At 53.7% G+C, this 27,496-nt stretch overlaps 1 protein-coding gene across 13 annotated transcripts in view; it reads left to right on the plus strand.

Moving 5' to 3' along the window:
• The window catches only part of ARHGAP22 (Rho GTPase activating protein 22), a 210,072-nt gene that overhangs the window by 176,345 nt on the left and 6,231 nt on the right, over positions 1–27,496 (plus strand). For 5 of the 13 annotated variants that reach the window (XM_063638050.1, XM_055275379.2, XM_063638047.1 and 2 more), the window contains 5 exons: positions 558–734; positions 19,944–20,151; positions 24,683–24,815; positions 25,658–25,731; positions 26,395–26,516. In XM_063638050.1, coding sequence (XP_063494120.1) covers positions 558–734; positions 19,944–20,151; positions 24,683–24,815; positions 25,658–25,731; positions 26,395–26,516 — 714 coding nt within the window. Of the gene's footprint in view, positions 1–557; positions 735–19,943; positions 20,152–24,682; positions 24,816–25,657; positions 25,732–26,394; positions 26,517–27,496 lie in introns of those variants that run through there. The other 8 variants (XM_055275381.2, XM_055275382.2, XM_055275383.2 and 5 more) reach the window with 4 other exon arrangements.

Genomic DNA, 27,496 nt, shown 5'->3' on the forward strand with positions numbered 1-27,496 from the left:
TACCGATCCACTGTCTAGCCGTGAGATGGGTGTGGTGGAGAATTCTGGGGCTCTGTGCTGCATCCTGGTTTGACATCCAGCCTCTGTGACCTTAATATATACGGAGACTCTTATCTTCAGGATGGGGAAGGGAGGCCCTAATCTCCAAGCCAAAGTTAAAAGCACATAGTGATGTTTAACTGTGTTCTTAAAATGGGCAAAATTGATTTGAAACAAAGCATAAAGTGAGGCCACCCTGGGGCACTGAAAGTCTCTGAGCTGGCCTAACATCTGCATGCTTTATTTTCTAATAGTGTCCTGGGGTGCATTAAATTATTTCTATTTTGGCATGGGAAAATAACAAAGTGAGACTAAGGGAAAAAAGAGAAAATGGGAAAGGCTCCAAAGAAAGATGTGTGAGGTGTGAAAGGGATGGACTGTGAGATAAAAGCGAAGCTCAGCTGTTGCTGGAAGGACTTTGGGAATATCTCACAGGGAGTAACACTGACTAGTGCCGGGGATGGAGAGTGCGCTGCGGGCAGGGACCCTGCGTAAGCCTGTGTCTCCCTGTCTTGCAGGTGGTGCCGGGGAGCGGGAGAAGGTGCCGGCCAACCCCGAGGCGCTCCTGCTCATGGCCAGCTCCCAGCGTGACATGGAGGACTGGGTGCAGGCCATCCGCCGGGTCATCTGGGCCCCGCTGGGCGGAGGTACTGCCCGTAGATCGCATGCCCACCCTCTAGAACCCTTGCCTCCAGGTAATCATGCCCCCTGCCTGTCCTGAGCCCTAAAGACCCGGCTCACTGAGGACTTGCTGGCTGCATCCTGTGCTTCTCACAGCAGGCTGGCCCTTCCACTGCCAGCCCTCGGGAGTCACCCAATGGCTGCTGTGTACTCACTTCCTCTTTTATTGAAAACTGTATTAGACGTCTAAATGTACTGGATTCTATTCCAGGGCTGAGGAATTCATGAGGATAGGCCACACCTCCACCTTCCCTCATCTCCATTCTCTGTGGGAGGGATGGTAGACAAGGACATGTGTCTCGTGGTGTCTAGGGGTGAGACATGCCACAAAGCCAGTGAAGCTCAGTGAGAGGATGGTGGGGGTGTGGTTAGGTGGAGTGGCCAAGCAGGCTTAATGCAGCGACAGGGAGCCAGGGACATGCTGGGGAGGAGCATTCCAGCAGAGACATGGATACATGCAAAGGCCCTGAGGTAGGGACGAGCTTTGGGAACACAAGGCATGTCAGGAAGGCCGGGGCCCCGAGGGAGTGAAGACCAGGAGAGTGGGAGGGCCTGAGGTAAGAGTGGTCACCAAGGCCTTGGAGTCCTGGTGGGGATTTTTTATTTTGTTCTATATACAGTGGGATACCAGGAGGGCTCAGAGCAGGAGACACACAGGACCTGAGTCAGATTTATGAAAAAGGCCCCCTGGCCACCACATGAGGAGTGGACCATAGAGGGACAGGAGTAGACACAGCAGGCCAGGAGAGTCCATGGGGTGGGCATGCAGCTGATGGTGCAAAGTGGCCAGCTGCAGGTGTATTCTGAAGGTGGAGCTGCCAGGTTTTGCCTATGGTCTGGACTTGGGGTATGAGAGAAATGAAAGGTGACTCCCAGCCGTGCAGTCGCTATCTCTAGGTTGGTGTCCATATGCAGTGGTCATGAAAAGATCTTTCATAATGGGATCACCATGGCATTGGGGCCATGCTGAATGTGGAGACTGGGAGTCTGAAAGCTGGCTGGGCTCTGACCACACAAGCTATGGATGTCCTCTTTCTCCCTGTGGTGTTTGATCAGCATACAGTCTGGGCAGGGACTCACCTTTTGGGGCTCTGGGCCAGTCTCCAGATTTCACAAGCCACATAGGCTGAGCCCCTTCCTTTGCTCCTCTGTTTGCCCACTCTCCTCTCCCACCCCTGGCTATGGTCTGCCTGACCACCTTTCATTCAATGATAAATCCCTTACAAGGAAGAGTCAATATAATGTTGAGAGTGAAAGTTGTTCTCTCAGGCTTCATGAATGATATCACACTGTGAGCCTTGGTCTCCTTGATCCCTGAAGGTTGCAGCACATTTGACTTAGGGCCCTAGATTAATGGCCTGGAAAGGTCTGAGCCCACCCAGGGATTTCTGCAGCCTCACAGTCGCTTTGGTTCCAGGTTGCTGAAAGTGAACCAGTGGAACAGAATAGAGCCCAGAAGCAGAATCTTACATGGTTGGACTTTGATGTATGACAGGTGGCAATTTTGAGCACCAGGGAAGGAACATTATCATAATCTTGGGGTAGAGAAAGAATTTTTAAATGAGTTACAAAAAAACACTATCTATTATGAAATTGTTGATAAATTATATTTTATAAAATGAAGAGCATCTGTTTGTTAAAGGTAGATTAAGAAAATGAAAAGATAAGCTGTAGATTGGGTGAAGGTGTTTGCAACACATATGGCCATCAAATTACTCGCTCCCCAAACTCCTACAAATGAATGAGGCAAAAACAGACAAGGCAGCAGAAGCATGGGCAAGAGACTTGGACAGGCATTTCCTAAAAGAAGAAATCCTCATGACCAGTGAACATAGGCTGCTGCGCACAACCTCATCAGTAATCAGGGAATTGCAAATTAAATCACAATGGGATACTTGTATGCACCCACCAGAATGACTAAATGACTAAATGAAAAAGACAGTTTCAAGTGGTGATGAGGATAGAAAGCTATAGAAACTTGCACATATTGCTAGGGAAATCAGCAGTGTCTGCTGAAGTTGATGCTGTGCACACCTGTGTCCCAGCAATTCCATATGAAGCATGTCCCACATAGAAATGTGTGCACAGGTACACCAGGAGACTTGGATACATGGGATGTTCATGGCAGCCTTATTGATGATAGCCTGACACTAACCCAAGTGCCCAGCAACAATACAATGGATGAATAACTATGACTCAGTCTTACAATGGGAAACACTACAACAATGGGAATGAATCCACTACAGTGCCACCTACATGCATGAATCTTAAAAACAATGTGGAACTAAACCCAAACAAACAAACAAAATAACATGTTGTATTATCTACCTATATAAAGTTGAAACACAGGGTAGAAGTAAACTATGTTATTTATAGATAGATAGGCAACAGAATATAAAGAAAAGCAAAGGAATGCCATGAAAGTCAGGATAGTAGGGAGGAGGGAAGAGGTTAAGATGGGATGGGAGAAGGGCATACATATCTGAAATGTTCTCTAGCTTGGCTTGGGTAGTTACACAGGTGTTCCTTTTACAATAACATGTTTATCTGCACATTTATGCTTTAAGTGCTTTTCTAGATGTGTGCATATAAAAAATAAATGAAACAAAGGGAGAAACTTGGGGTCAAAGAAGTGAGATGACTTGCCCAAGATGACACAGCCAGCTAGGGGGCAGAACTGAGAAGTGGAGGTGGATGTTCTGACCTCAAAGACTGTGCTTGGTCCTGGCCCAAATAGCCCATCCAAGAGCTGCACCAAGACCTGCACCCAGCAGGCCTGGCTCCCCAGCCACATGTCCATCTCCCTCTCTGCTTGCTCAGAATTGGGGATCTTTGGCAGAATCCCACATAGACCCTAGACTGACCCCTTTCCCAGGCCTGGCATTTATCTGCCTTCCCAGGCTGTGTGCTGAAGAACTCACAACCATTAAAACAGGAACTGCCATCAAAGGGGCTTATCTCCTTTCTCCTGGGAGTATAGAGGAAATGCAGAAATCTCAGGAGTTAGCGATGCCAGACGTGTCTGGGCATGCATGGTGCTGGCAGGTGGGCTCAGTTGGCCCCTGAAGGTTTTCTGGCAGAGCTGTTATTAGCCCGTATCCCCTGGGAAGGAGGCTTAGAGGATCAGTCCTTCTTTGACTGTTTTGTAACAGAGCCCCTGAGCTCTTCCTGGGGTGCTTATTCTGGCAGCGGCAGGCCACCTCTGACAGACAGGAGTGGGCAGCATGCCTGCTGCAGATGGGACAGCCCAGCCATTCCCTTGAGAAGTGGGAGCAGGCCAGTGGTCGGGGAGCCTCACCGCTGGTAGCCTGACCAGCCCACCAAGCTGTGGCCACAGCTGGAGTGCCTCTCATTTGGGAATTAATTTGGTCATTCAGCCAATCTGCAATGGACTCGCAAATGTTCTAGGGGCTGAGGAGACAGCAGCGAGCTGGAGGACAGGCATAGGCCTCATAGTTCTCATGTGCTAGTAGAGGAGGCAGGTGACCAGCTGAGCAGGCACATGGCAGGTTAGATGGTGGTGGGCACAGTGGGGACAGAAGAGGCAGGGAGGGGAACACAAGAGATAGGGTTAGGGTCTGGTAACTTTTTAGTAGAAGGAAAGAAAGGGTGGATAACAGCACAGGCAGAGGCAGGGGGCCCATCCCGGAAGAACAGCAAGGAGGCCAGTGTGGCCAGAGCAGAGTGGGCAAAGGGGAGGAGAGAGACCAAAGAATGAATGGCCTTGTCATCAGGGTAGAGCTGTTAGCACCTCATGGTATGGAACAGAGAAGTGGAAGAGCCTGGCCCATCTTCTACCACGATCCTTCTGGCTGCCATGTTGAGAAGAGACCAAAGCCAGTTAGGAGCTCCTTACACAACAGTGCAGGTGAGAGGTGAGGGTGGCCTGGCCCAGTGGCCGTGGCAATAAGAAGTCATTGAATTCTTGATTTATTTTGAAGGTAGAGCCAGTGGTATTCCCCTGCTAAGATGGATGAGAGGTGTAAGAGAATGAATGAGAGAAGTTAAGGGTAATTCTGGGATGTTTTGGTCTAAGCAATGGGAAGCTAATGGGTTAGCTACTAACTGAGATAGAAAGACTACGAGAACTGCAGCTATTTGGAAGGAAGATATGGGCCTAGTCTGAGATACCTATAAGATGCTCAAGTTTAGATGTCAAGTAGGCAGATAGATATTTCGGCCTAGAAATCAGGAGAGAGGACTGGGCTAGAGAGAGAATTTAGGGGGCCATCAGCACATAGATGGGGTTTGAAGTCATGAGACTGGATGAGACAGCCCAGAGCGGGTGGAGGGACAACAGAGAGGGTGAGAAAGAGAGCAAGCCCCAAGAGGGAGGACAGCCAGAAGCCACCAGGGTCCCTGAGCCAAGTGAAGGAAAAAGGGCAGTGATCAACTGCAGCCAAGTGCTACTGATAGATCAACCAGAGGGTGAAAGCTGAGCAGTCATTGGTGACTTGAGCAAAGGGGCTTTTGTGGAATGCCTGATAATAAAGGGAATGAGAAAGGATGATAGGAGGGGAATTGGAGTGTCAGCATAGCCAACTCTTTCAAAACGTTTGCAGAAAAGGGAAAGAGAGAAATGGGGACAGCAGCTGGAAGAGGAGGTGAGGTAAAGAGGAAGTTCGTTTATTTTTTTAAGTTGGAAGACAAAGCATCATTGCAAAAGATTGATGGTGCAGGAGGGACAGAGAATGATTGCTGGAACACCAATGTCTCTTATGGATATAGATACAAAAATCATCCACAAAATACTAACATGCTGAATCCAAAGAATTATACCCCATGACCAAATGAGATTTATCGTAAGAATGGAAGGGTAATTTGATGTCTGAAAATCAATTAATGTAATATATTAACAGAATAAAGGACAAAAACACATGACCGTCTTAGTAGACTAGAAAAAGCATTTTATAAAATCCAGCACCCTTTAATGATTAAAACACTCCAGAAACTAGGAATAGAAATGAACTTCTATTCTATCCCTAGGAATAGAAGGGAACTTCTATGATAAAGGGCATCTACGAAAAGCCCACTGATAATATCATACTTAATCGAGGAATACTGGGTACTTTTCCTCCAAGATCAGGAACAAGACAAGGATTCTTGCCTTCACCACTTCTATTCAGCATTGTACTAGAGGTTCTAGCCAGGTCAGTTATGCAAGAAAATGAAATAAAATGAAGCTTGATTGAAAAGGAAGACATTAAAGTATTTCTGTTTGCAGATGGCATGATCTTGTATACAGAAAGTACAAAAAAAGATTAGAATTAATTAAAAATTCAGCAAGGTTGAAGGATACAAGATTAGTATATACAAACCAATTGTATTTGTGTACAGTAGCCATGAGCAAACTGAAAACGAAATTAAGAAAATTTCATCTACAGGAGCATCCAAAAGAGTAAAATACTTAGGGATAAATTTAGCAAAAGGAAGTATAAAACTTATATTCTGAAAATAACAAAGCATTGCTGAAAGAAATTGAAAAAGATCTAAATAAGAAGAAAGACATTCCATGTTCAGGAATGAGAAGACTTGATATTGTTAAGAGGCCAATACTCCTCACACTGATCTCTGAACTTCCACGCCCAGTTCAGGGAACACAGACCCAGAAGGATGCAAGAGGCAGTACCTCCTTGCCAGCTGTCTCCTTGCCAGCTCTCTCTGAGAGGAGAGAGAAGGGAGACAATAGTCACAGGGTCACCAGTGACCCTGTGTGTCCCTTGCCTGGTTATCTGCAGAGAGTCTGCAAGCCCCCTTAAAGCCTGGAATTTATATACATAGGAAGGGGCTTAGCCAAGCCCATTGCATTGAAGTGTGAGAGGAGGGAGAGTGAGGCTTTGGCAACAGGCTTGGGTCTAGGTGTGATTTGGCTCTGCCACTTGCTTACTGCATGACCTGGCACACCTCTTATCTTCGCTGTACCTCTGTGTCCTTGTTTGCATAATAGGAAGAATAATATCTCTTTTGCAGGATTGTCATAAGAATTAAGAGAGAAAATGGACATAAAGTGCTCAGTTCTCTCTCAGTACTAAATAGTCCTCATTCATTCATCACACTTATTGAGACCTGTCACATGCAGGCAGAGGACTCAGCAGGGAAGAAAGCAGTGTACAGTGTACAATTCAGTGGCATTAAGTGTATTTGCACTGTTGTACAACCATCACCACCATCCATCTCCAGAACTTTTTCATCTTCCCAAACTGAAACTCTGGCTTCCTCCCTCCAGCCCTGGGCAAGTACCATTCTACTTTCTGTCTTTATAAATTTGACTGCTCTAAGTACTTCATATAAGTAGAATCCTGTAGTATTTGTCTTTTTGTGACTGGCTTATTTCATTTTGCATAATGTTCTCAAGTTTCATCTATGTGGAATATTGGAATTTCTCTCTTTTTTAAGCTCAAATAATATTCCATTGTATGGATATACCACATTTGTTTATCCATTCATCCATTGATGGACACTTGAGTTGCTTCTGTGTTTCAACTATTGTGAATAATGCTGCTGTGAATATGAGTATGCAAATATCTGTTTGAGTCCCTGATTTCAATTATTTGGGGTATGTACCCAGAAGTGGGATTGCTAGATCATATGGTAATTCTATTTTTAATTTTTTGAGGAGCCTCCAGACCAATTTCCACAGTGGCTGCCCCATTTTATATTCCCACTGACAGTACAAAAGGTTTCTAGTTCCTCTACATCCTCACCAGCACTTGTTTTCTGTGTTTTTTTTTTTTTTTTTTTAATAGCCATCCTAACAGGTATGAAGTGTTATCTCATTGTTCATACAGTGTTGAAAGAGGTGAGAAAGTGAGCCAAGGGGACATCTAGTGGAAGTGTGCTAGACGGAGGCCATAGCTTGGGCAAAAGCAGAACATCTGATGTGGTCTAGAACCAGCACAGAGGCAGATGGGCTGGAGGGTGGGAGGAAGGGAGCCAGATGGGAGTGGCCAGAAGGTAGAGGCTTCCTGGACCCCTTTCAGTACTATAGCTGTTATTTTATTTTGTTTTATTTTATTTCATTTTTGAGACAGAGTCTCGCTCTGTTGCCCAGGCTGGAGTGCAGTGGCACGATCTTGGCTCACTGCAACCTCTGCCTCCTGGGTTCAAGCAATTCGTCTGCCTCAGCCTCCCGAGTAGCTGGGATTACAAGCACGTACCACCATACCCAACTAATTTTTGTATTTTGAGTATAGCAGGGGTTTCACCATGTTGGCCAGGCTGCTCTCGAACTCCTGACCTCAAATGATCCACCTGCCTCGGCCTCCCAAAGTGTTAGGATTACAGGCATGAGCCACCACACCCAGCCACTGTTACTCTTTTTTTTTTTCTTCTTCTTTTTTTGAGGCCGAGTCTTGCTCTGTCGCCCAGGCTAGAGTGCAGTGGCGCTATCTGGGCTCACTGCAATCTCTGCCTCCCAGGTTCAAGCAATTCTCCTGCCTCAGCCTCCCGAGTAGCTGGGATTACAGGCACCCGCCACCACTCGGGTGGCTAAAAATTTTTGTATTTTTAGTAGATACAGGGTTTCACCATCTTGGCCAGGCTGGTCTCCAACTCCTGACCTTGTGATCCACCCGCCTTGGCCTCCCAAAGTGCTGGGATTACAGGTGTGAGCCACCGCACCCCGCCCGGCTGCTGTTACTCTGAAATGAGGAGGGGACATTGGAGGGCCTTGAGCCGAGAAATGTCTTGATGTAATACATCATTTAAGAGGACCACTCTGCCTGCTGACCAGAGTTGTGCAAGGGGGAGCTGAAGATGAATTTGCAATAATCCAGGCAAGAGAATGGGGTGCTCTCCCTGTGGTCAGGGTAGTGAAAGTGATCAGATTCCAACTCTATTTTGCAAGTAGGACAATAAGCTCTCCTGGCTGTGGATGTGAAGAAGGGCGCAGTGGAGGCTAACTCCAAGGTGTCTGGCTGGGCATCTGGAGGCTGGAGTTGTTATGAAGTAAGAAGGGAAGACTTAGCACAGAGCTGGTTTGGGAGGCTATGGCAAGACCATGGCTCTGTTTGGACACGTTTAGGTTTGAGGTGTCTGTGAGTCATTAAACCAGTGGAGACACTGAGCGGGCAGTTAGATTCAGAAGTCTGGGGGCTGGGACTGGTACTAACTAGCACTACGGCCAGCAGGCACCGCCAAGCAAAGCCTTGAAGCTGTTGGTCCCAACCTTACCAGTGGCAGCGCAGAAGGCAGTCTTGGGGCAAGGAGCCCAGTTGGGAAAAGGTGTCCCCGCCCAGAGTGACTGCTTGGTGCTGGGGCGGGGCATGGGGGGCCGGAGACAGGCAGTAGGCCTGTGGTCATCATTGGAACTGCACTGCCCTGGCCTGGCTGTGTGGGAATCTCACAGCCCTCCGGAGACTTTTCTCAGACCCCCAGGAGTCAACTCTCCTGTCCTTGGGTTCCTCTGGAGTCATGGGTGGAAGAAAGAAGGGAGAAATACAGCTCCCTGAAGCCCTAGGGCAGGACATGTGACATGGAAAAAAATCCAACTTTGGGACAACCAGGTGGGACACAATGCAACCTTGTTAGCTGGTAGTGGTCATCATTTGATGGAATGGCATCTCTAAAAAGAAGCCCTGGAGGCATAATCAGATTCAGAGTGAAAGGTGATTACCCCCAGGCCAGGCTGCCAGTGGTGGGCCCAAGGTCCTAGTGGACCACTTCTCCCCAGCACTGCTTGCTCTATATCACAGCCCTACTGGGAGATTCAAGAAAACAGTCTTATTTCTAGTTCCTGTGAATGTCAACCTGCCTGGCCAGTGGGCCTGGGCTTTTCCAGGCAGCCCTTCCAAAAGGGGAGAGAAAGGACTCTTGCAGACCTGGGCTAGGCCTCAGGTCACTAAGCCAGCAGAGGGGTACTTGAGACTAGTTCTGGTGCCTTCCGTCCATTCTAGTGTGCCCTGAGGGTCCATGTACTCAAGTGGAGAAGATGTCACTATGGACCTTGGATCCTGTCCAGGCTCACAGAGGGCAGGCCTGGCCTCTTCTAGGTATACAGGGTGTTCTGAGCACACTTGGGCCTCCTTCCCCTGCAGCGCTCAAGGCTTCTCCCCTGCCAGAGCCCCAGGAGCCTGAGAACTTGGATCCCCAAGGCAGAGGAAATGGCCTCCAGCCACAGCCGCCCTCCCCCACCCCCTCTGATGGGACAGCCACAGAGCTGTGTACCAGAACAAAGGCCAGAGCAGCTGCCTTATCTAGGGAGAGCCTGGTAAGCTAGTCAGGATGATTTACAGGGGGCTGTCACCACTGCTTCCTGCAAAGGTCAGGACGCTAACGTTCAACACTCTTTTAACCACGTTGCTGGTTCATTAAGCCCTTCCTTCTCAGCAGCTCTGATGAGAAATGCCCATCAGCTTGGCCAGTTTGGTTTCAGTCTGGTTTCAATAGATCTCAGATCACAGAACCAGAAAAGAGTTTGTCTCAATTATTGCTAAGATGGGGATGAAACCCTGGGGACCCCAGCATTTCCTGTCCTGGACTCTGTGTCCCTGCTGAGCTTGACAATAGCCCTATGAAATCAGTCCCATTATATCCCACTTTTGGTGAGGAGACAGAATCAAGGAGGCTACAGCATTTTGTCCAAACCACAGATAAGTGGGAAGCTGGCATTTCGACCTAGGTCTGCTGGAGTGCAGAGCCTGGGTGCTGGCTGCCTGCTGTAGAGAGCAGGATGCCAGGAAGCCTCAGGGTGTCCTAGGGTTGGGTCTTCGTCTCTCAGCTTGTTCCAAATGGCCCTGGAGGACTTCAGCCCACACACCCTGAGAGAAGAGGAAGGGAGCTCACACTGGCTATGGGCTGCCCTTGCCAGGAGTTTGGTACAATCTGGAGGCAGCAGAGACTCAGAGGTTCAGCAACTTACCTAACAACACACAGTGGGGCTGGGGGCAGCGCAGCCCACCTCCAGGGTAAGCTCATCGCTGGATGCTGTTGCCAGGTAGGCCTCAGCGCATTCTACCCACTAGATCTGAGTTTTCTTGATGGGGGAGGGGGACATAAGACTGAGGGAAGAGGCAATCCCTGAGGTCCTGGATCCCAGCCCTAGCCAGGGAGCTGCTGTACACACAGCTCAGAGACAAAGACCATCCAGAGTGAAGAAGCCAACTGTTACTGGGTTGCTTGTGTGAGAGTACAGACTCAGGTTGTCAGCTCCCTAGCCCTGCCCCGAGAAGGCAGTCTCATGACTGTCTCTGCACTCCCATCCCCAACAGGCCCCACCGCTAAAAACCACCCCTGAGGTGGGGTGGGCATTGGCAGGGCCAGGGCTTCACCTGGAGCTCAATGTGGCAGTGCCTGTCAGAGCCTTCTAATGGGTGGCGCCTGCAGGCCTCTAGCCATGTGGGGCTCCTGGGTAGGGCTGGAGGGCACACTGCAGAGACTGGCCAGTCTGACTCTGAAGACACAGGCAGGAAAACCATGGCTCAGAGCAGAGAAAACATGTCGGCACCAGACCCTGCCTGCCCACCTGAGAGAAGCCTGCCGGCCCCCGGTTGGTGGGAGCTTCTGCTGAACCCTTGGCCCCTGCTCTTTAACATGGACAGGGCTGCTCAGAGCTGGCGGGTCCCTGGGCCGTGGGAATGCCAGGCTCTGTTGGTAGGTGGAAGACAGACATTCCTTGGCTTGTGACACCCTGCACCAACCTGCCCTGGCACCCTCATGTTCACCTGAGCTCTGGGGAGGGAGAAAACAGCTCTGCAGCCCCACTCCCAGTTTTGAGGACCTTAGCCCTCATACTCAGTGTCAGGGCCAGGACTAGGGATCCTCACTGGCCTGGGGCACAAAATGTAAGGGGGCACCAAAAAAACTCAGTAATCAAGATATTTTATTGTAATCTTTTAAAAAATGAACATTAATACAAAAATATCCTTATATTAGGTCCCCATTGCAGCTCTAACAAACTGCCAGAAATTTGGCAGCTTAAAACAACACAACGTGATTATCTTCTAGTTCTGGAGGTCAGAAGTCATAACCAGTCTTCTAAGGCTAAAATCCAGATGTCAGCAGGACTGGTTTCTCGTAGGACATGGGGAGAAGCAGTTCCTTGTATCTTTAACCTTCCAGGGGCTACAGCAAGGCCTTGGCTGCGGCTTCAGCACTGCAGTCTCTGCCTCTGTCCTGCCCCCGTCGCCTCCACTGTGGTCAAACTTCCTTCTGCCTTCCTCGTAAAAGAACCCCTATGATTGCACCTGGCCCCTCAGATAACCCAGGTTAACCTCTCCAGCCCTCATCACACCTACAAAGTCTCTTGTACTGTGTAAGATAACGCAGCCACAGGTTCCAGGGATCAGGACATCTTGGGGGGAAGGGCATTATTCAGCCAACCACATCCATGGTCAAATGCGAACATGTGAAATAAAGGCAGGAGTGTGGTGGGATTGGGGTGGGAAGCACTCACCCTCAAGGCCTGCGCAAGTGCATAACTGCTCCTGTCTGTATTGAAAACTTTGATCTTTTGTTCATCAAAGATTGTTTGCCTAATATTTATTCTTAAAAATATTACAATAGTGTTTATCCTAGTTACTGAGTGAGGTTTTGGGTGCCCCTTAAATTGTGCCCCTGTGGTGAGTGCCTGGCTTGTTTCACCCTAGGCCAGGCTCTGCCTAGAATGAGCAAGAGGCGTGACCCAGCTCTGTACATCCAGCTTGAAGAAGGGCCCCAGCCTCTTCCAGCCCCAGGGCCGCAAATCCCTCCCTTAAGAATTCTGCGCTCCTACCCTTGGGACTCCCGTCCCTGCTACTGGCGTTGCACTGCCCCTAGCCGTGCCTCTCTGTCCACCTGCCTTCCTGGTGTACCCATTCCAGCCCTCACCCTTTGGAAGTATGGGGATTGTGGGCTGGTCTCAGAAACTTAACCCGAGAAGAACACAGGCTTTGCAGAAAGATCATGTAGGTATTAATGAAGGTCCATCACCAGCTGTATGACCTTAGGCAAATCACACAACCTCTCTGATTCTCGGTAATATAGGGAAGCTAATACCCCTCAGACTGCTCAGGGGCATACTGTATGTCAAGTCCAAACCACTATCTCTGGCACGAGGATGCCCAGGCAGGAAGAGGCCAGGAGGGCCTGGAGCCTGGACCCCCACTGTGAAGCCAGCACCCTCCTCCTTGTTGGGTGACCCAGACTGTTACCTAACCTCCCTGGACCTCCATTGCCTCACCTGGAACACCTGCTTCCCAGGCGAAGGGCTGAGCGGGCGCTCGAAAGCGCGTCCTGGGCAAAGAGGGAAGGGATTCCTGCGGTGCCCGGGAACGTGGGGCATTAGGGGAAAGGGTGTGAAGTTTGACACCAGAGATCCCTCACGGGGGCCGACTTCGGGCGTGGCATCCCAGGCAACTCACAGATCCTGGGCCCTCCCTCGCCTCAGGGTCCGGGCCTGGGGCGGCGCTGGCCGGGGCGGGCGGGCGGCAGGCAAGACGCTACCTGCGCGCGTGCCGGGCATTCCAGCTGCCGCCGCGCCGCCGCGCCTGGGCGCGCCATGGGCCTGATGCCGGCCGCGCGGGCCTACTCCGGGTGCCGCGCCTGCCCGCGGCCGCCCTGCCGCCTGCCCGCCTGCTGCGCGCCCGCCGCCCCAGGTAGGGGCGGGACGGGGTGCGGGCGCCCCCGGGCCCGCCAGAGAAGCTGCGTCTCCGGGCCAGAGAGGCGCTCGAAGCCGGGACCGGCGCAGCGGGCGAGGAGAGCGCCGCGCATGCGTCTCGCGGGGTCGGCGGGGAGCCTGGGGGAGTTTGGGTGTCACCGCGGATCTGGTGCTGCGGGACGGTTCCCAGGGGGCGGGGGTCGTGCGTGTCCGAGGGAAGGGGCAGGGACCGGAGGCGCCCTCCAATCTCCTGCTGGCTGTGGGCGTCCCGCATGTAGAGACGAGGACTTAGAGTCTGGGAGGGGCGCAGGGACTTGCAAAGGATCCCTCCCCACCCCGAACTACGGAGGGGACCCAGAGGGATCCGAGCCTCATACTCTGACCCCAAGCCTACCTGGGCCACAGGAAGGGGTGTGGGACCGGAGGCCCCAGGAGGAGGGAATCACTTCTGCCCTGGGGTGGACTGCCCAGGGCAGGACCCTTCCAGGTGAGCTTAGCCTCTGCTGTGCTCCTCCAGGCCTGGACGGGTGGGGAGCAGGAGAGTTTTCAGCTGTGCCGGCTGGCTGGTGGAGCTTACCGCTTACAGCCCTGGGGGCAATTCTGAAGCTCCCTAATATTTAGCGCAGAACCTGGAAGTGACAGAGTTGGCCGGCCAGTGAGTCCCTGCACTGACGACGGACAAAGGGTGGGGTGGTTGCATGGAAGATGGTGAATGTTGGGGTACAGGTGACCTGAGAGCAGGAAGGCCTGGAACCAAGAGGGAAACTGTGGAATTACCTAAAGTTTGGGAGTCTCTAGAGAGAATTTTAGAATTACTTTCCTCATTGTGCCTCTTCCCAGACTATGTCATTGCCCGCTCCTGTAAGAGTGAAAAGCAGGCATATGACTGAAGCAGACCTGCTGCGCAGCTCCACTGTGCTCCGGGATCAGCTCCAAGAGGGAATCCCAGATCTCCCTTCCCTGATGCGGCCTTGCGGGTGGGACTCAGGGGCAGGCAGAACTTGTCCAGGAATTGACCCTGCAAGGTCCAGAGAAAGCTGCATTTCAAAGCTCCTGCTCCCGCGTGCCTGATGTGGTCGATCTCCCGTGGACGCTCACACCCCGGGAGATGGCCAAGCCCAGCTCAGAGAGGCTTAGGACAGTGCCCAGGGTCATAGAGGACGCGGACTGGAGCCAGCGGACTGCTCTGCCTGGGCTTCCTCTCCGGTGTGGGATTCCCAGGGAGGGGAGTGAGGGACGGCTTTGCCAGGGGAACGCTGGCGGGGGAGGCCTGGCAGCAAGTTCATCAAGAGGAGAGGCAGCCTCTGCCAGCTGCCACTGCTCTGTGAAGAGCATGGGCTGGGACCTCGAGGAACCCACACGATGGCTGGGTTTCCAGGGAGCTGACAAACCTACTGGAACTAGTTCTTGGCAAGGCTCCCCTCCGAGGGTGCCAGGAGAGCTGAGGGAGTTCAGCCAGGCGGGGGAGGCCCTGCCAGGCTCCCGAGAGACCCTGATGAGGGGAGGGATTGGTGGGGCCCCTAATAAGGGAGGCCGGGCCCAGAAGCCCCAGCACAGGGTGCCTCCCACAAGAGGGCCGCTGGGAAGGAAGCCTCTTGGGAGGCTGAGCTGGAATGAGACCTTCTCATGGCTCCTGGCAGCTCCCCTCCAAGGGTTCCAGTGGCCAGCTGGGAATGTGGGGCCAGTCTGCAGCCTGGTGGTACCTGGGGGCTGGGCCTCAGGGAAGTCTCGCCCTCATAGCACCCCCCTGAAGACAGGTGTGATCATCCCATTTTATAGATTTCATAGATGGAGAGACTGAGCCCCAGGAAAGGGAAGCAGTTCCTCTCCTCAGTGGGTTAGCCAGGATATGCACCAGAGCAGTGCGTGCAGACCCAGAATCTTTGTCTCTGTGACCTTTGGCCTTGAACATCGCCTACTTTCCCGTGTCCCCACCCCAGCCCCACCATGCCAGGGCAGGGTGCTGCCAACCATGCTCCTTCACCCCTGTCCTCTGATGCCCATGCTCCTCCATCATGTGCCCTGCACCCCCGTCCGCCTACCTGGCTACCTCCTGCTCGTCTTTAGATGTTGGTTTCAGCATCATCTCCTCCCTGAACCTGTTCTCTCTAGAAGTGCCCAGGACCCTGTGGATGTCCCTTTCCTGGCTCTTCCATCCCTGTTTTGGGAAAGTGGTCAGGAAGGTGCCATGGGGGAGCAGAGGGGTAGTGGTTGTGCTGGGGCTGGGAGCTGCCTGGATGTGCGGGCACTGTGCAAATCTTGGGCTGGCCCAGGCTCTGCACCCCTAGGGTCTGGTGGAGGGAGTGGGGCAGGGCCTTGCCTGCCTGCCAAGTTTAGGCTTTATCCTGAGGACAATGTGCATGGGGGAACAGGGAGCAGGGGAGGCCCCAGGGAGATTTATATGTTTACAGCCCTCAGGGCAGCTCTCTAATTCCTAGAGTGGGGCCAGGCACAAAGTATAGGGGTTATGGAAAGGTGGATGGACAGACAGACAGCAGGAGTTTTGGGGGTAGAAGATGGGACAGCAGGCAGGGCTGGAGCCAAGAGATGGCTGGGTGGAATTACCCATGCTCCATGGGCTTCCAGAGAGAATTTTGGAATTTTTTCCCCATGTATCTCTTCCTTGACTGTGGCCTTCAGTCAGCTGTGAGCTGAGGGTGGGGCTGAACGCTGTGAGTTGAGATGGGTGGCGGCCCTGGAGAACTTGGTCCCCTCCTTCACTGGCTCTCCTTGGCCTCTGCTGCAAGCCCAGCATGTGGCTCTGGGCAGTTCAGCAACCCAGCAGAGGGGAGTGTCCTCACACTGTCTGGAGTAGTGGCAGTCAGGGCTGTGACAGAGGGGAGGGAAAGCTGAAGGGAGGATCTGGGGCAGCTCACGTAGGAGGGACTTCTGAGCTTTCTTCCAAGGGCTAGTAGGAAATTTGCCCAGACCAAAGAGGAAAGCGCTACCCTGGGAGAAGGCCCTACCCACTCACAGGCCCATGAAGGCAAATGGATTCATGCCACTCAAGCAGTGGGCAGAGCTGGAGGAAAGGGGAGGGAGGCAGGAGGCAGGTGGCAGGCACCAGGGGCACTGCCAGGTCAGCCTCTCCCCTCATGGGACCCTCTGCCCATGGGCACTTCCTCCTGGATGCCCACTGTCTGCTCATTTGAGGTCCTAGCAGAGGCCTCTGGTCCTGAGAGGTGTAGCTTCCCATTGCTACCTTTCCTACTTATCCTGGCCCCAGTGTCCTTGGGGGAAGTCAGTGCCCCAGAGGTCAAAGCAGAAGAGGTGAACGAATACCTGTCAAGACCACACGAGCGGAGCATGGGCTGGGTTGGAAGTGAGAGGGGATGGTGGGGACTGTGGAGAACTAGCAAGTGTGTGTCCTATCAAAAGGGCACAGATATCACTGAGCTCTGCAACTGTTGCTTTTTTTGGAACTCAGGCCTGGTGTCACCGTGTCTGGATTTTTTTAAGAGAAGCTGGGAATCCAGATTTGTATATGAAATCTCTTGATTGTAAATAACTAATTTAAAAGTGTTTCAAACATCGTATGAGCTAAATAGGCACGTCTGTGGACCTGTGTGGCCCACTGTTAGGCATCAGATGTTGAACCCTGACTGAGATGAGAGGGAGCAGGGGCTCAGTGTCACTGGACCAGCCCAGGCCACTCTCGGGATGGTGGAAAGGCCAGGACGCTGTCAGTGGTGGGCCCTGGAGCCTCCTCGGACTGGCTTCTCACAGCTGTCCTAGGCAGCTAGCAGGCCAAGCTTGCAGCAGGATCAACCCCTGTGCTCAAGGCTGATGAGTGGCCCCTTGGGCCCCATTTCTGGGCAGGGGCGCCTGGTCTTGCCCACCAGGTCCCAGGTGGGAACAGCTTTCCCTTCTTGTTAGTATTGCAACCTCTGCCTGTTTTCTGTTCACATGACCCATGTTTTCAGGAACTGCTGGTGCTGGATTTGGGGATGCCTCACATAGGTATCTCCACACCAACGTGGGTGCCAAGCAGCCATGTGGCTGAGTACATTCCCTACACCTGGAGCCAGACTTCCTGGGTTGGACCGTTGTCCCTGTCATGCATGCTGAGTGAACTTGGGCACATTCTTAAGCCCCCATGCCTCTCCATTCAAACATCCTACAAACTGAACAGGCAAAAGTCAAGATAATGATGATGATGGTTACAGTGATAGTGACAGTCCCTAAGTTATCAGATGGGTAGGATTAAATGTGCTGATGAGTGTAAAATGCTCAGAACAGCACCTGGCACCACAACACCGTGTGTAGCTACTTCGGCACTCTCCTCACACTCACGTGCCCCCCCCAACGTGTGCAGGCCCATGCACACACAAGCCCACATGCACACATATGCACATACATTTTTATAAGCCCACATCCAGCACATGTGCACACACATGCACACACAAGCCCACACTACATGTACACATGTGCATACACACTTCTCCCTAAAGCATTGCTGGTATCCAGCAGGTGTAGCCCACGTGGGCATGTGTTCTCAAAGGAAGAGTCTTCACCTTTCACGTTTTATACACTTTGTTTTTGGGTCGAGCAGGGCGAGGAGGAGCATTTACTGTGTCCTGCTGTGTGCCAGGCACTGTATCAGGGACTGATGTATCTTATTCCAAAATAGCCCCTGGGTGGGAAGCTAAATAAGACAAATGGAGCCCCACTTTTAGCTGGCTCAGTGCCCAGGTCTCTGAGAAGTCCCAAGCCTGGACATGGCGCTTTGGCATCTTGCCCCTGGACAATCCCACAAGGCACCCTGCAGGGAAGGTCTCTGCACAGTGGGTGTGAATAATGTCAGGCCACTCCAAAGAGTCAGGCACTCACCTTGTAGAGCTTAGGGGCTGGCACAAGTCTGTTTCTCCAGTTACTGTGACATGGCGTAGACAGCTTTATGGACCTCAACTCCTTCCCTTCTTTGCCTGGGCTGCCAGGAACCTCTTAGCCTAGTGATATATTGTTTTCATAGATTTTGTCAGAAGTTCCTCTGCCTCCTTCCTCTCTCCCTCTATTCCTCATTTGGTGTCTTGTCATGTATTGTTTTAGATCATTCTCTCTCTGATTTCTTTTCTTTCTTTTTGCTAATGTTATTTAAGAATAACATGCAGAAAAGCATATAAGTCATAAGTGTACAGTTCAGTGAATTTTCTCAAGAGGAACATAACTGGGTAAGCAGTGCTGGGGGAGAGACACAGTGTTACCAGGACCCCAGAAGCCTTTGAGCCCCTTCCAGTCACTGACCCACCAAGGTAACCATGTCCCGGCCTAACAGCACAGATGGGTTTGGCCTGTCTTTAACTTTACATACATGGAGTCATGCAGTGTGCACTCTGGGGTTTGGCTTCTTTTGTTTCTGATGATTTTTTTTTGTTTTCTAATTTTTAAAACATTTCATAAAATACACTTAGCATAAAGTTTCCTGTCTTCATTTTTAAAGCACACAGTTCAGCAGCATTACATTCATTCGAATTATCGTGCAACCATCAGCACTATCCATCTCCAGAACGCTTTCCATCTTGCAAAGCTGAGACTCTGTGCCCATTCAATTCTAACTTGCCATCTCCCCTGTCCCCAGCCCCTTGCAGCCACCATTCTACTTTCTGTCTCTGTGAATTTGACTACTCCAAGTTCTTCATATAAGGGGAATCACACAGCATTTGTCCTTTTGTGAATGATTTACATCACATAATGTTCTCCAGTTTCACCCATGTTGTAGCACTTGTCTGAATTTCCCTCCTTTTTAAGGCGAATCAAGTTCTACTGTATGCAAATACCACGTCTTGGTTTTCTGTTCATTCATTGATGGACACATGGCTTGCTTCCGCGTTTCAGCTACTGTGAATAATGCTGCTGTGAACATGGGTGTGCAAGTGTCTCTTTGAGACCTTACTTTTAATTCTTTTAGGTATATACCCAGGGGAGGGATTATTGGTAATTCTGGTTTTAATTTTTTGAGGAACTGCCGTGCTGTTTTCCACAGCAACTGCACCATCTTATTATCCTGCCAGCAGTGCACAAGGAAGGGTTCCAGTTTCTCCACATCCTTGCCAACACTTGTTACTATCTGATCTTTTGACAGTAGCCATCCTACTGGGTGTGAGGTGGTATCAGATAGTGGTTTGGATTTGCATTTTCCTGATGATGATTGATGCTGAGTCATGACTGTGGTTTTCACATTACTATGTCATCTGTCTTGTCCAGTGAGCTGTGCCTCATTTATTCTCATTGCTGCACTGTGTTCCATGGTAAGAACAGAACACAGGAGATCTGCTGCTGATGGGCATTGGATGGCTTCTCATTTGGAATGACTGCAAAACCAATCAATGACAGGCATAATGCACGCTCCCAAGGGCCATTTGCTCCTGGCTTGGGCAAGCTCCATGGGCCAGGTCACACCACCATCTCACTGCTCCCTCCTGCTGTCTGTCCACAGGCAGCCCAGGGCCCAGCCTCCTGGTATGCATCCTCCCAGCATGTGTCCCGGCGGCCAGGGCCCAGCCTCCTAGTATGCATCCTCCCAGTGTGTAATTTGCTTCCTGAGGAGGAGCCACCTTTAGCCCTAACAGTGCACGTGCCCTCCATTGTCCTGAGCACCCAACGCTGAGCTGGGTGGTGGAGGGTGTGACTAGCTCCTCTCTGTGCTCAGGGATCTTTGGGCAGCGCCTGGAGGACACGGTCCACCACGAGCGAAAGTATGGCCCCCGCCTGGCGCCCCTGCTGGTGGAGCAGTGTGTGGACTTCATCCGGGAGCGCGGGCTCACTGAGGAGGGGCTGTTCCGCATGCCGGGCCAGGCCAATCTGGTGAGGGAGCTGCAGGATTCCTTCGACTGTGGGGAGAAGCCACTGTTTGACAGGTGAGCTGGTGATCGGGGGTAAGGTGGAGCCACTTGTCCATTCCTCCTGCAGGGCCTCCTGCCCAGGACACCAGCTCCAGTGGGCAGGGGTGGGCTGGCGACAGGATGGTGGGCCAGCCCTCCTAGTGGGCAGAGTGTAGGGCACACCCTCACTCCACCAGCCCGGGGTCCCCTCTCAGGATGGATGCCTGCCATGCACGAGGCCAGCTCACATCCACACAGCCTGCCTCCCCTGCACATGCTAATAAACCTGACCCAGGCAGGAGGAAAAGGACCTCTGCTGGCTGCCATGTGAGGACAGACCAGGCGCAGCTGCATCTGGGACCCCAGGCCTTCTGCAGGGTCTGTCTCTTGGCCGTGCTTCCTCCGGTGACCTACCCCCAGGCTCTATCGATGGCAAGATGGCACAGCAGCTTGACTCCCCTCCTCTTGGATTCTGGGGACAGGAGAGCGAGTCTCCTCCATCTGCTCTGGGGCCATGTCCATCCTACCCGTCATGGGGGCTTACCCAAGCCCTGGATGCCCCTGGGTGGAGCCAACTATACCCCCAGCCTAGGGCCGTTTGGGGATTCTGTTTCCCCTGACAGTGCCCCCACCCATTATGGGGCAGTTTTTTCATAGAGTTCTTCCTACATCAAGAAAACCTACCCTCCATGGGGCTTCTGCCCTGTCTTCTTGGATCTGCCCCAGGATGGGCCCACCAGGACCCACAGGCAGCCCTGGCCTCCCAGGGCTTCTCCTCTGGGGGCAGAACACTCAGCCCCTCAGCTCTTTCCCAGGCCCGTCACTGCAGCCGGGGAGGGTGTCAGCTCTTCTCCTTAGATGTGGAGTCCAGGACTGACAACTGTTCCCTAGCGGTGCTCCACCCAGGGAGGTACAGGGCACCCTTCCTCTGGAGCTTTGTGAAGCTCCATCCCAGTGTTGATGCTCAATGAGCTTGTCGTCCATTCTGAACCTCGGCCAGCCAGGCCTCTTCATCCTGTGTCTCAGCGTTAGGGTTGCAGATTGCTTCAAATAATGTCACCTGGGTAAGGCCTGGGAACCGAGACTTTTGGAAGCTCCCCGGGATCAGGTGCTCTGCCCTAGTGCCTGATGCTACCTGAGGGGCTTCTTCAGACACAGATCAGACCTTGCCACTCCCCTACCAAACTCTGCTGGGGCTCCCTGGAGTGGCTCAGGCCGTCCGCGCCTCACCCACCCTGCCAAGCTTCTCCCATCCTGCTGGGCGGGTCTCCACCTGGGCACACCTGCTCTCCCAAGGTGTGGTTCCTGGCATGCTCAGCCTCCTTTCTCCACCTGGCCTGCCTGCTGAAGCCCCCTTGAGAGGCAGCTGGGCACCCTAGGGTGGGTTCCATGCAGACCTGACTCTCGGCCTCCCAGCAGCCTAGGGCAGCCTTCCCTATGTCTTGGAGGCCCTCCCCTGTCTGCCTTCTCCTTCTCTGGCTGCTTCTACCCTGCTTCTGGAATTGTGTCAGGAAGGCCATCTCCATGGTGGGCATGTTGGCCTTGTCTCTCCACCCCCATCTCAGCAGGGACCCCCATACTGCCACGGTGGCCCTGGGCTTTGGTTTCCTCTCCCTTTAGAAACTCCTCCTGGGGTATCTGAGGCCATCCTTCCCACTTTCTGCCATTTCCATGGCAGCTCCCCTGGCTCTGCAGCTGTACCCACAAAGGGGCCCTCCCCACCTACCCCTGATGGAGGCCCCCCTTCCCACCCAACCCCAGCAGAAGGTCCCCCCTCCCCACCCACCCCCAACAGAGGGTCCCCTCCTCACCCACTTCCGACAGAGGGTCCCAGGATGGAGCTCTCTCCCCAAGGCCATAGCCTGCCTGCCTGCCGGGGTGTTGGCTTTTGTCCTGGCCCCTTCCCCACAAAGCCCCCTCCTCACTTTGCTGCTCATCTCTATAAGAAGGTCCTCTTTAGCTCCAGGTCCTGGGCTTCTCTTCCGCTAAAGCCTCACCAGGCCTGGAAGCCTCAGTGCCTGGAGCTGTCCTATACTTGCCCCTTCCCAGCACAGTGTCCCCTGGGCACTGGGCTGTCCATCTCCCGGGCTGCCACCCTGCTGCTGAGCTCTGAGGACGGCCTCCTGTGGGCTGGAGCCTAGAGCTGCAGGGACTCCTGGCTGCCAGGCTCTTCTTACTCCCTCAGCTGCTATCCTTTGAGGGAGGGACCACTGGGAGGCCTAGGGGTGGAGGGGCACCCACATGCATTAGAAATTCTAAGAGGGGTGGGTCTTGACAGATAACAAGTAAACACCAGGGGCACCAGTCCCGGGCCTAGTGGTAGGGAACCTCCCAGGGTGCTGCAGATGGCAGGGCTGGGCTGCTCACGGAGGAGCCCTGCGGACACCCAGGTGGGGTTAGGCAGGCAGCCCGGCTGGGGGGCAGGTCGAGGAAGTGGGGCTGGGTGATGAGAAATGGACTCTAGGGGAGTGAGGCGAGTCAGGGCCAGGCTGGAGGCATGGCGTATCCTGCATAGATGCCGGTGTTGGCGTGGGCAGGGGGTTCCCTGGTTACAGAGAGGTGACGAGGAACCTGCAGGTGGAGGGTCACCTTGCTGTGGGCTGCACTGACCACCAGGGCTGGTTTGCCCCCAGGGCAGGCACCTGGTCCCCTGACCAGCTGCTGCCCTTTCTGTCCCACCCCTGCCCCCACCCTCCACCTGCACTAATGTCGCCGCATGCTGGGAGGCCCACAGGCTGGAGAGGCACCCACAAGGCCACGGGCTGTACAAAGTTGTCCTTGGGTGCTTGTTGGAGGGGGGAAGGGGACAGCAGTTTAGGGAAAAGTCTCAAGAAAAGGCTTGGCGACAGCTGTTGGAGGAAAGGCACTGCAGTGAAGAAGGAGGGAGGGAGGCAGGGGCGAGGAAAGGAAGTAAGAGCTCAGGTGCTGAGCGGATAGGGGGTCAGGCAGGGCCAAACAGCAGGACCCTGAGGGGCAGGGATGCAGCCGAGGAGGGGTGGCTCTGTGTCCACTCACCCAGGGCAGAAATGCTCCCATCCCCCCAGCTGCAGAAAAAGGGAAGACATGCGGGCTGGCTCCCAACCACACTTCCCTGCCTCCTGCCCTTCCCCCAGTCTCTCGGGCTCCACTCAGGCTGCCACTGAAGCCATGGGCTCCCAGTGGGGAAGGGGCCGCTGGGCTCAAGCCTGGGTACCCAGGGCAGTTGGCCAGGAACATGGCCCGGGAGAAGGCCGAGGAGGGTGTGGTAGCAGCATGCCTGGCTGGAGATGGAAGGAGGGTGGGATGGGGGCTGCCTGGACCCAGCCAGACCAAGAGTCACTGAGCCTCAGGCAAGGAGGGGCCCCAGGTATATGGATTTGGGGTGCATATGGATACATGGAACCCCAGAATCCCAAATGTCAGGGCCAGAAGGTATTTATCTCAGTGAGCCTAGCCTGGGATTCATCCGGGGTCAGGGGATAGCACAATGGCACAGCCAGTCTCCTGGCCCCAGTCTCATCTTTCCTGAGGGAAATGCGGCCCAGGGTTTAAGTCCCTGGTTCTAGACAAGCAGATGAACAACCTGGGGCCCCTATACGGCTTGGAATGCAAGCTCGGAGGAGATGCCAAGGCTCTCGTTTAGGACCTGAACTGCAGACCCCACACAGGACCCAGGGAAGGACTATGCCAGGCCCATTGCCACCACCATCCACAACTGGTCTACTTCTGCCTTGGCAGCTCCCAGCCAGAGCAGGAGACTGAGGCCTGGAGTGGACTCCTGGGGCACTGGAGAGGGGGTGATGAGCTTAGAAGCCTAGGTGTCACCATTGTGGACAGGAAGAGAGGAAAAGGCCTGACCTCCGACCTGCTCCTGCTGTTGGTCCCCGGATACCTGCTCCCTGACAAGGAGCCAGCAGCCCTGCATTGTGGGCGCCTTTGATGCAGCTCCTCTGACTCCAGCCAAAGTCAAGTGCAGTGGAGAGGGCAAGCTCGGGCTGGGGGTTGGCAGCACCTATGGAGGGCCTTCAGGATAGCTGTTCCTACCGAAGAGCAGGCAGCTCCCACATCGTCTTGCAGGGGACCTTGGGATGGCCACCAGGCCTGTGGAAGGGGCTCCCTGGCCCGTGTCCCAGGGCCCTCCCCTGTGCAACCTGACCTGCATCACACTTGATTCCTCTGGCCCAGGGCAGCTGCTAGGGTGGAGCAGCTGTGCCCTGCAGGGCCCTGTGGCTTTGCAGTCCCTGGAGTCCTACACAGTCTACGCAGGACAGGAGCAGGTTCTGGACTGACTGACACAGACATGAGACTCAGGGATTCTGAGCAGGTGCCTAGGCATGATGAGTGATCCCTGAGCTGGAGCTCCTGGCTATGGATACTTAGTCATCCCTGCCCCAGCTCTATCCACTGCTCCCAGAAGCAACACTGGCCTTTCCTTGACCAGGGCAGCTGGCTGCAGATGCAGCCCCCAGTGTGCCCAAGAATGCACCTGAGACCAGAGGCTGCCCCTTGGCGTCAGAGGGTACCAGTCAACCCTGAAGTCCCCTGGCATCCCAGGCCTCACACACCTGTCCTCTTCCCCCCCCCACAGCACAACAGACGTGCACACGGTGGCCTCCCTGCTGAAGCTGTACCTGCGGGAGCTCCCCGAGCCCGTGGTCCCCTTCGCCAGGTACGAGGACTTCCTCAGCTGCGCCCAGCTGCTCACCAAGGACGAAGGGGAGGTCAGTGGCTCCTGGGGCTAGCTCCTGGGAGATGGGCTGGCTGGGTGGCAGCCTGTAGACTCAGGACACAGACTCTGACTTTTCATGAATTTTCATGGCACATGGATCCTATGGAGGCCTGCTCTGTGTTGGGGGTGTGGTGGGGGCCTGGAGCATCCTGCTCGGGTGGAGGAGGGGCCAGGGCATCCTGCTCGGGTCGGGGAGGGCCGGGGCATCCTGCTGTCTAGAGCCATACCTGTCTGCGGCCTTGGTCCCTGGGAGGGGTGGGTCTGGTGTGCCCGGCTCTGGCTGCCACACCAGTAGGTGCTTGCACTCCCCACACCCGACTCAGGCCACTCAGGCCTGTCATGGGCTCAGAAACAGGGAGATCTTTTATTTATATCTTGCTTCCTTCCCAAAAGAATTTGAGCTGGCTCCCAGGACAGATGAGCCAGCCCTCCTGTCCCCACCCATGCAGGTGCTGGTCTGCAGCCCCAGGTGGCTCAGGGCCAGGGAAGGACTGTTTGCCTTCCCTGCGGCCATGTGGGAGATGAGGGCTCATTATCTGGCAAATATTTGTGTCTTGATAAGTGAGCTGAGTGCTGGCCCTGACATTCCTCCACGGGCCCCGTAGAGGCTCACCCCTCACACCAGTTCCTTGGAAGCAAGTTAGCTTCCCAGGAGGTCACAGCTGGGCCCTGGCCACTCTTTGAGGGGAGGTGGAGGTGGTGGAGCCGTCTGGTCCATTGGGGCTGGGCCACTGTAGCTCCCACCTCCCTTCTCCTTGCCCACCCCTCCTCGCAGTCAGAGAAGGGTCAGGGGCCTCATTGCCAGTGTTTGAAATTCTGTTCTTCATTCCTAAGGGCACTCTGGAGTTGGCTAAACAAGTGAGCAACCTTCCTCAGGCAAATTACAACCTGCTCAGATACATCTGCAAGTAAGCGGCGTGGCAGGAGGGGAACCACACTTTCCTGCACTGGCTCCACGCTCCCCCAACCCAACAGCAAGACACATAACTCTTCCTTGTCAGAGGGGGGCCCGGGTCATTCCCCACTCTGCACAGCCTCACCCAGCGTGGACGAAGCAGGGAGTGGAAAAGCACAGACCCTGAGTTCACGAAGCTTACAGTCCCATGGCAGCAGCTGGTTTTAAACAGCCCTGGGTAGATAATTCCAGAAGGGACATACCCTCTGTCCTTCCTGGGTGCCTCTTGCCATCCTGTCCCCCCAGGCATCTGCCCCTTGACCCCAACCCTTCATGTATCCCCATCCTAGACACTGAGAAGGGGCATGCGGGGCCGGCGCTGACCGGGGTCTGGGACTTCCCAGAATTTGCGCCCACTACAATGTGCAGAGTCTTGTCCTCCTTTCACACAAATAGCAGTGGGCCCTTGTCCCAGTGACCTTTACTTCTGATGGCCCTCTTGGGCCCCAGGGGAAGCCTGCTCTCATCAAGCCTGGCAGAGGCAGGCTGCACCCAGTGGGCAAAAGCCCACAGGCAGCAGGGCTCAGCAGGGGTGTGGCGGGGCGTCCAGGCCGCACGCAGGAGACTGGGCGTCGGAACTTGTTTCTTTGATGACTGCTGCTTCCTTACTTTGCAGGTTTCTGGATGAAGTTCAGGCATACTCAAATGTCAACAAGATGAGTGTCCAGAATCTGGCAACCGTCTTTGGACCTAACATTCTGCGGCCACAGGTAGAGGACCCAGTAACCATCATGGAAGGTAAGTGGGAGGTGTACCTGGTGGCCCTGGGTGCTGTCGGGGTCTGGGCTCATCTTGGTCCAGGGCAAGTCCTAGGAACCATCCCAGCCCAGGGCCAGGCCAGCAGGAGGGGTGGCTCAGGTGGCACATCTCCATCTCTGGGGACTTGGCAGGAACTTCTGCAGACCTCACCCCGCCCAACCCCCATGAGGTCCAGCTATAAGATAAAAAGGAACTTTGCCCTGCGATGGGCAGCAGCAGGTCACTGGGTGCAATTAGAATGGCCAGGGGTTTCTGTGGATGGAAGAGGCTGGAGGGATGGGAGAGATCAGCACTCTTGCCCTTGAACACAGACATGTTTGCTTTTCTTTTACAATTAAGCAGTCGTCATAGGTTCCTGGATGTCAGCTTTGCAAACCCTGGAGAATTTCTCTATGATAAATAACAATAAGTGATTAAAAATGGCAACAACAGCAGCCGCTTTCAGTAAGCTTCTACCAAGTGCTTTGTTTGTATCACCTCATTTCAGGCTTTACAACCAGCCTGTGCTGTGGTAATCGCCCCCACTTTATAGATGAGGAAACTGAGGCCAGGAGAGGCGAGGGGACTCACCAGAGGCCAGTCAGCCAGACTTAGCAAAGGGCACAAGTGTAGGCTGCCATAGAAAAGAGAGCCTACCTCATAGGGCCCATGGAACACTGTCCCCAGTGGAGTATGCATGAGAGATGGTGCTGCTCAGACAGGAAGCCCACAGCTGAGGCTGTTCTTGCCCTTATCCCATGTCGAGGGACATGGTGGAGTGCGTTTGCTCAAGTCCCCACTTCGGTCTGCCCTGGCTGGGTCTCCCACCCCAGGGCCCCTCGAGGCCAGGAAAACACAAGCTCCCACCAGCCTGGTGGTACAGATGCTTGAGGGGGGAGGCCTGCCCTGCCTGCTTCGTGGAGTTCCTGCTTCACCTAGGTTCTTGGCCTCAGAATTCCTTACTTGACTTCTTCCAGGAT

This window comes from Symphalangus syndactylus, chromosome 4 (assembly GCF_028878055.3).
Source record: "Symphalangus syndactylus isolate Jambi chromosome 4, NHGRI_mSymSyn1-v2.1_pri, whole genome shotgun sequence".
NCBI classification, from domain to species: domain Eukaryota; kingdom Metazoa; phylum Chordata; class Mammalia; order Primates; family Hylobatidae; genus Symphalangus; species Symphalangus syndactylus.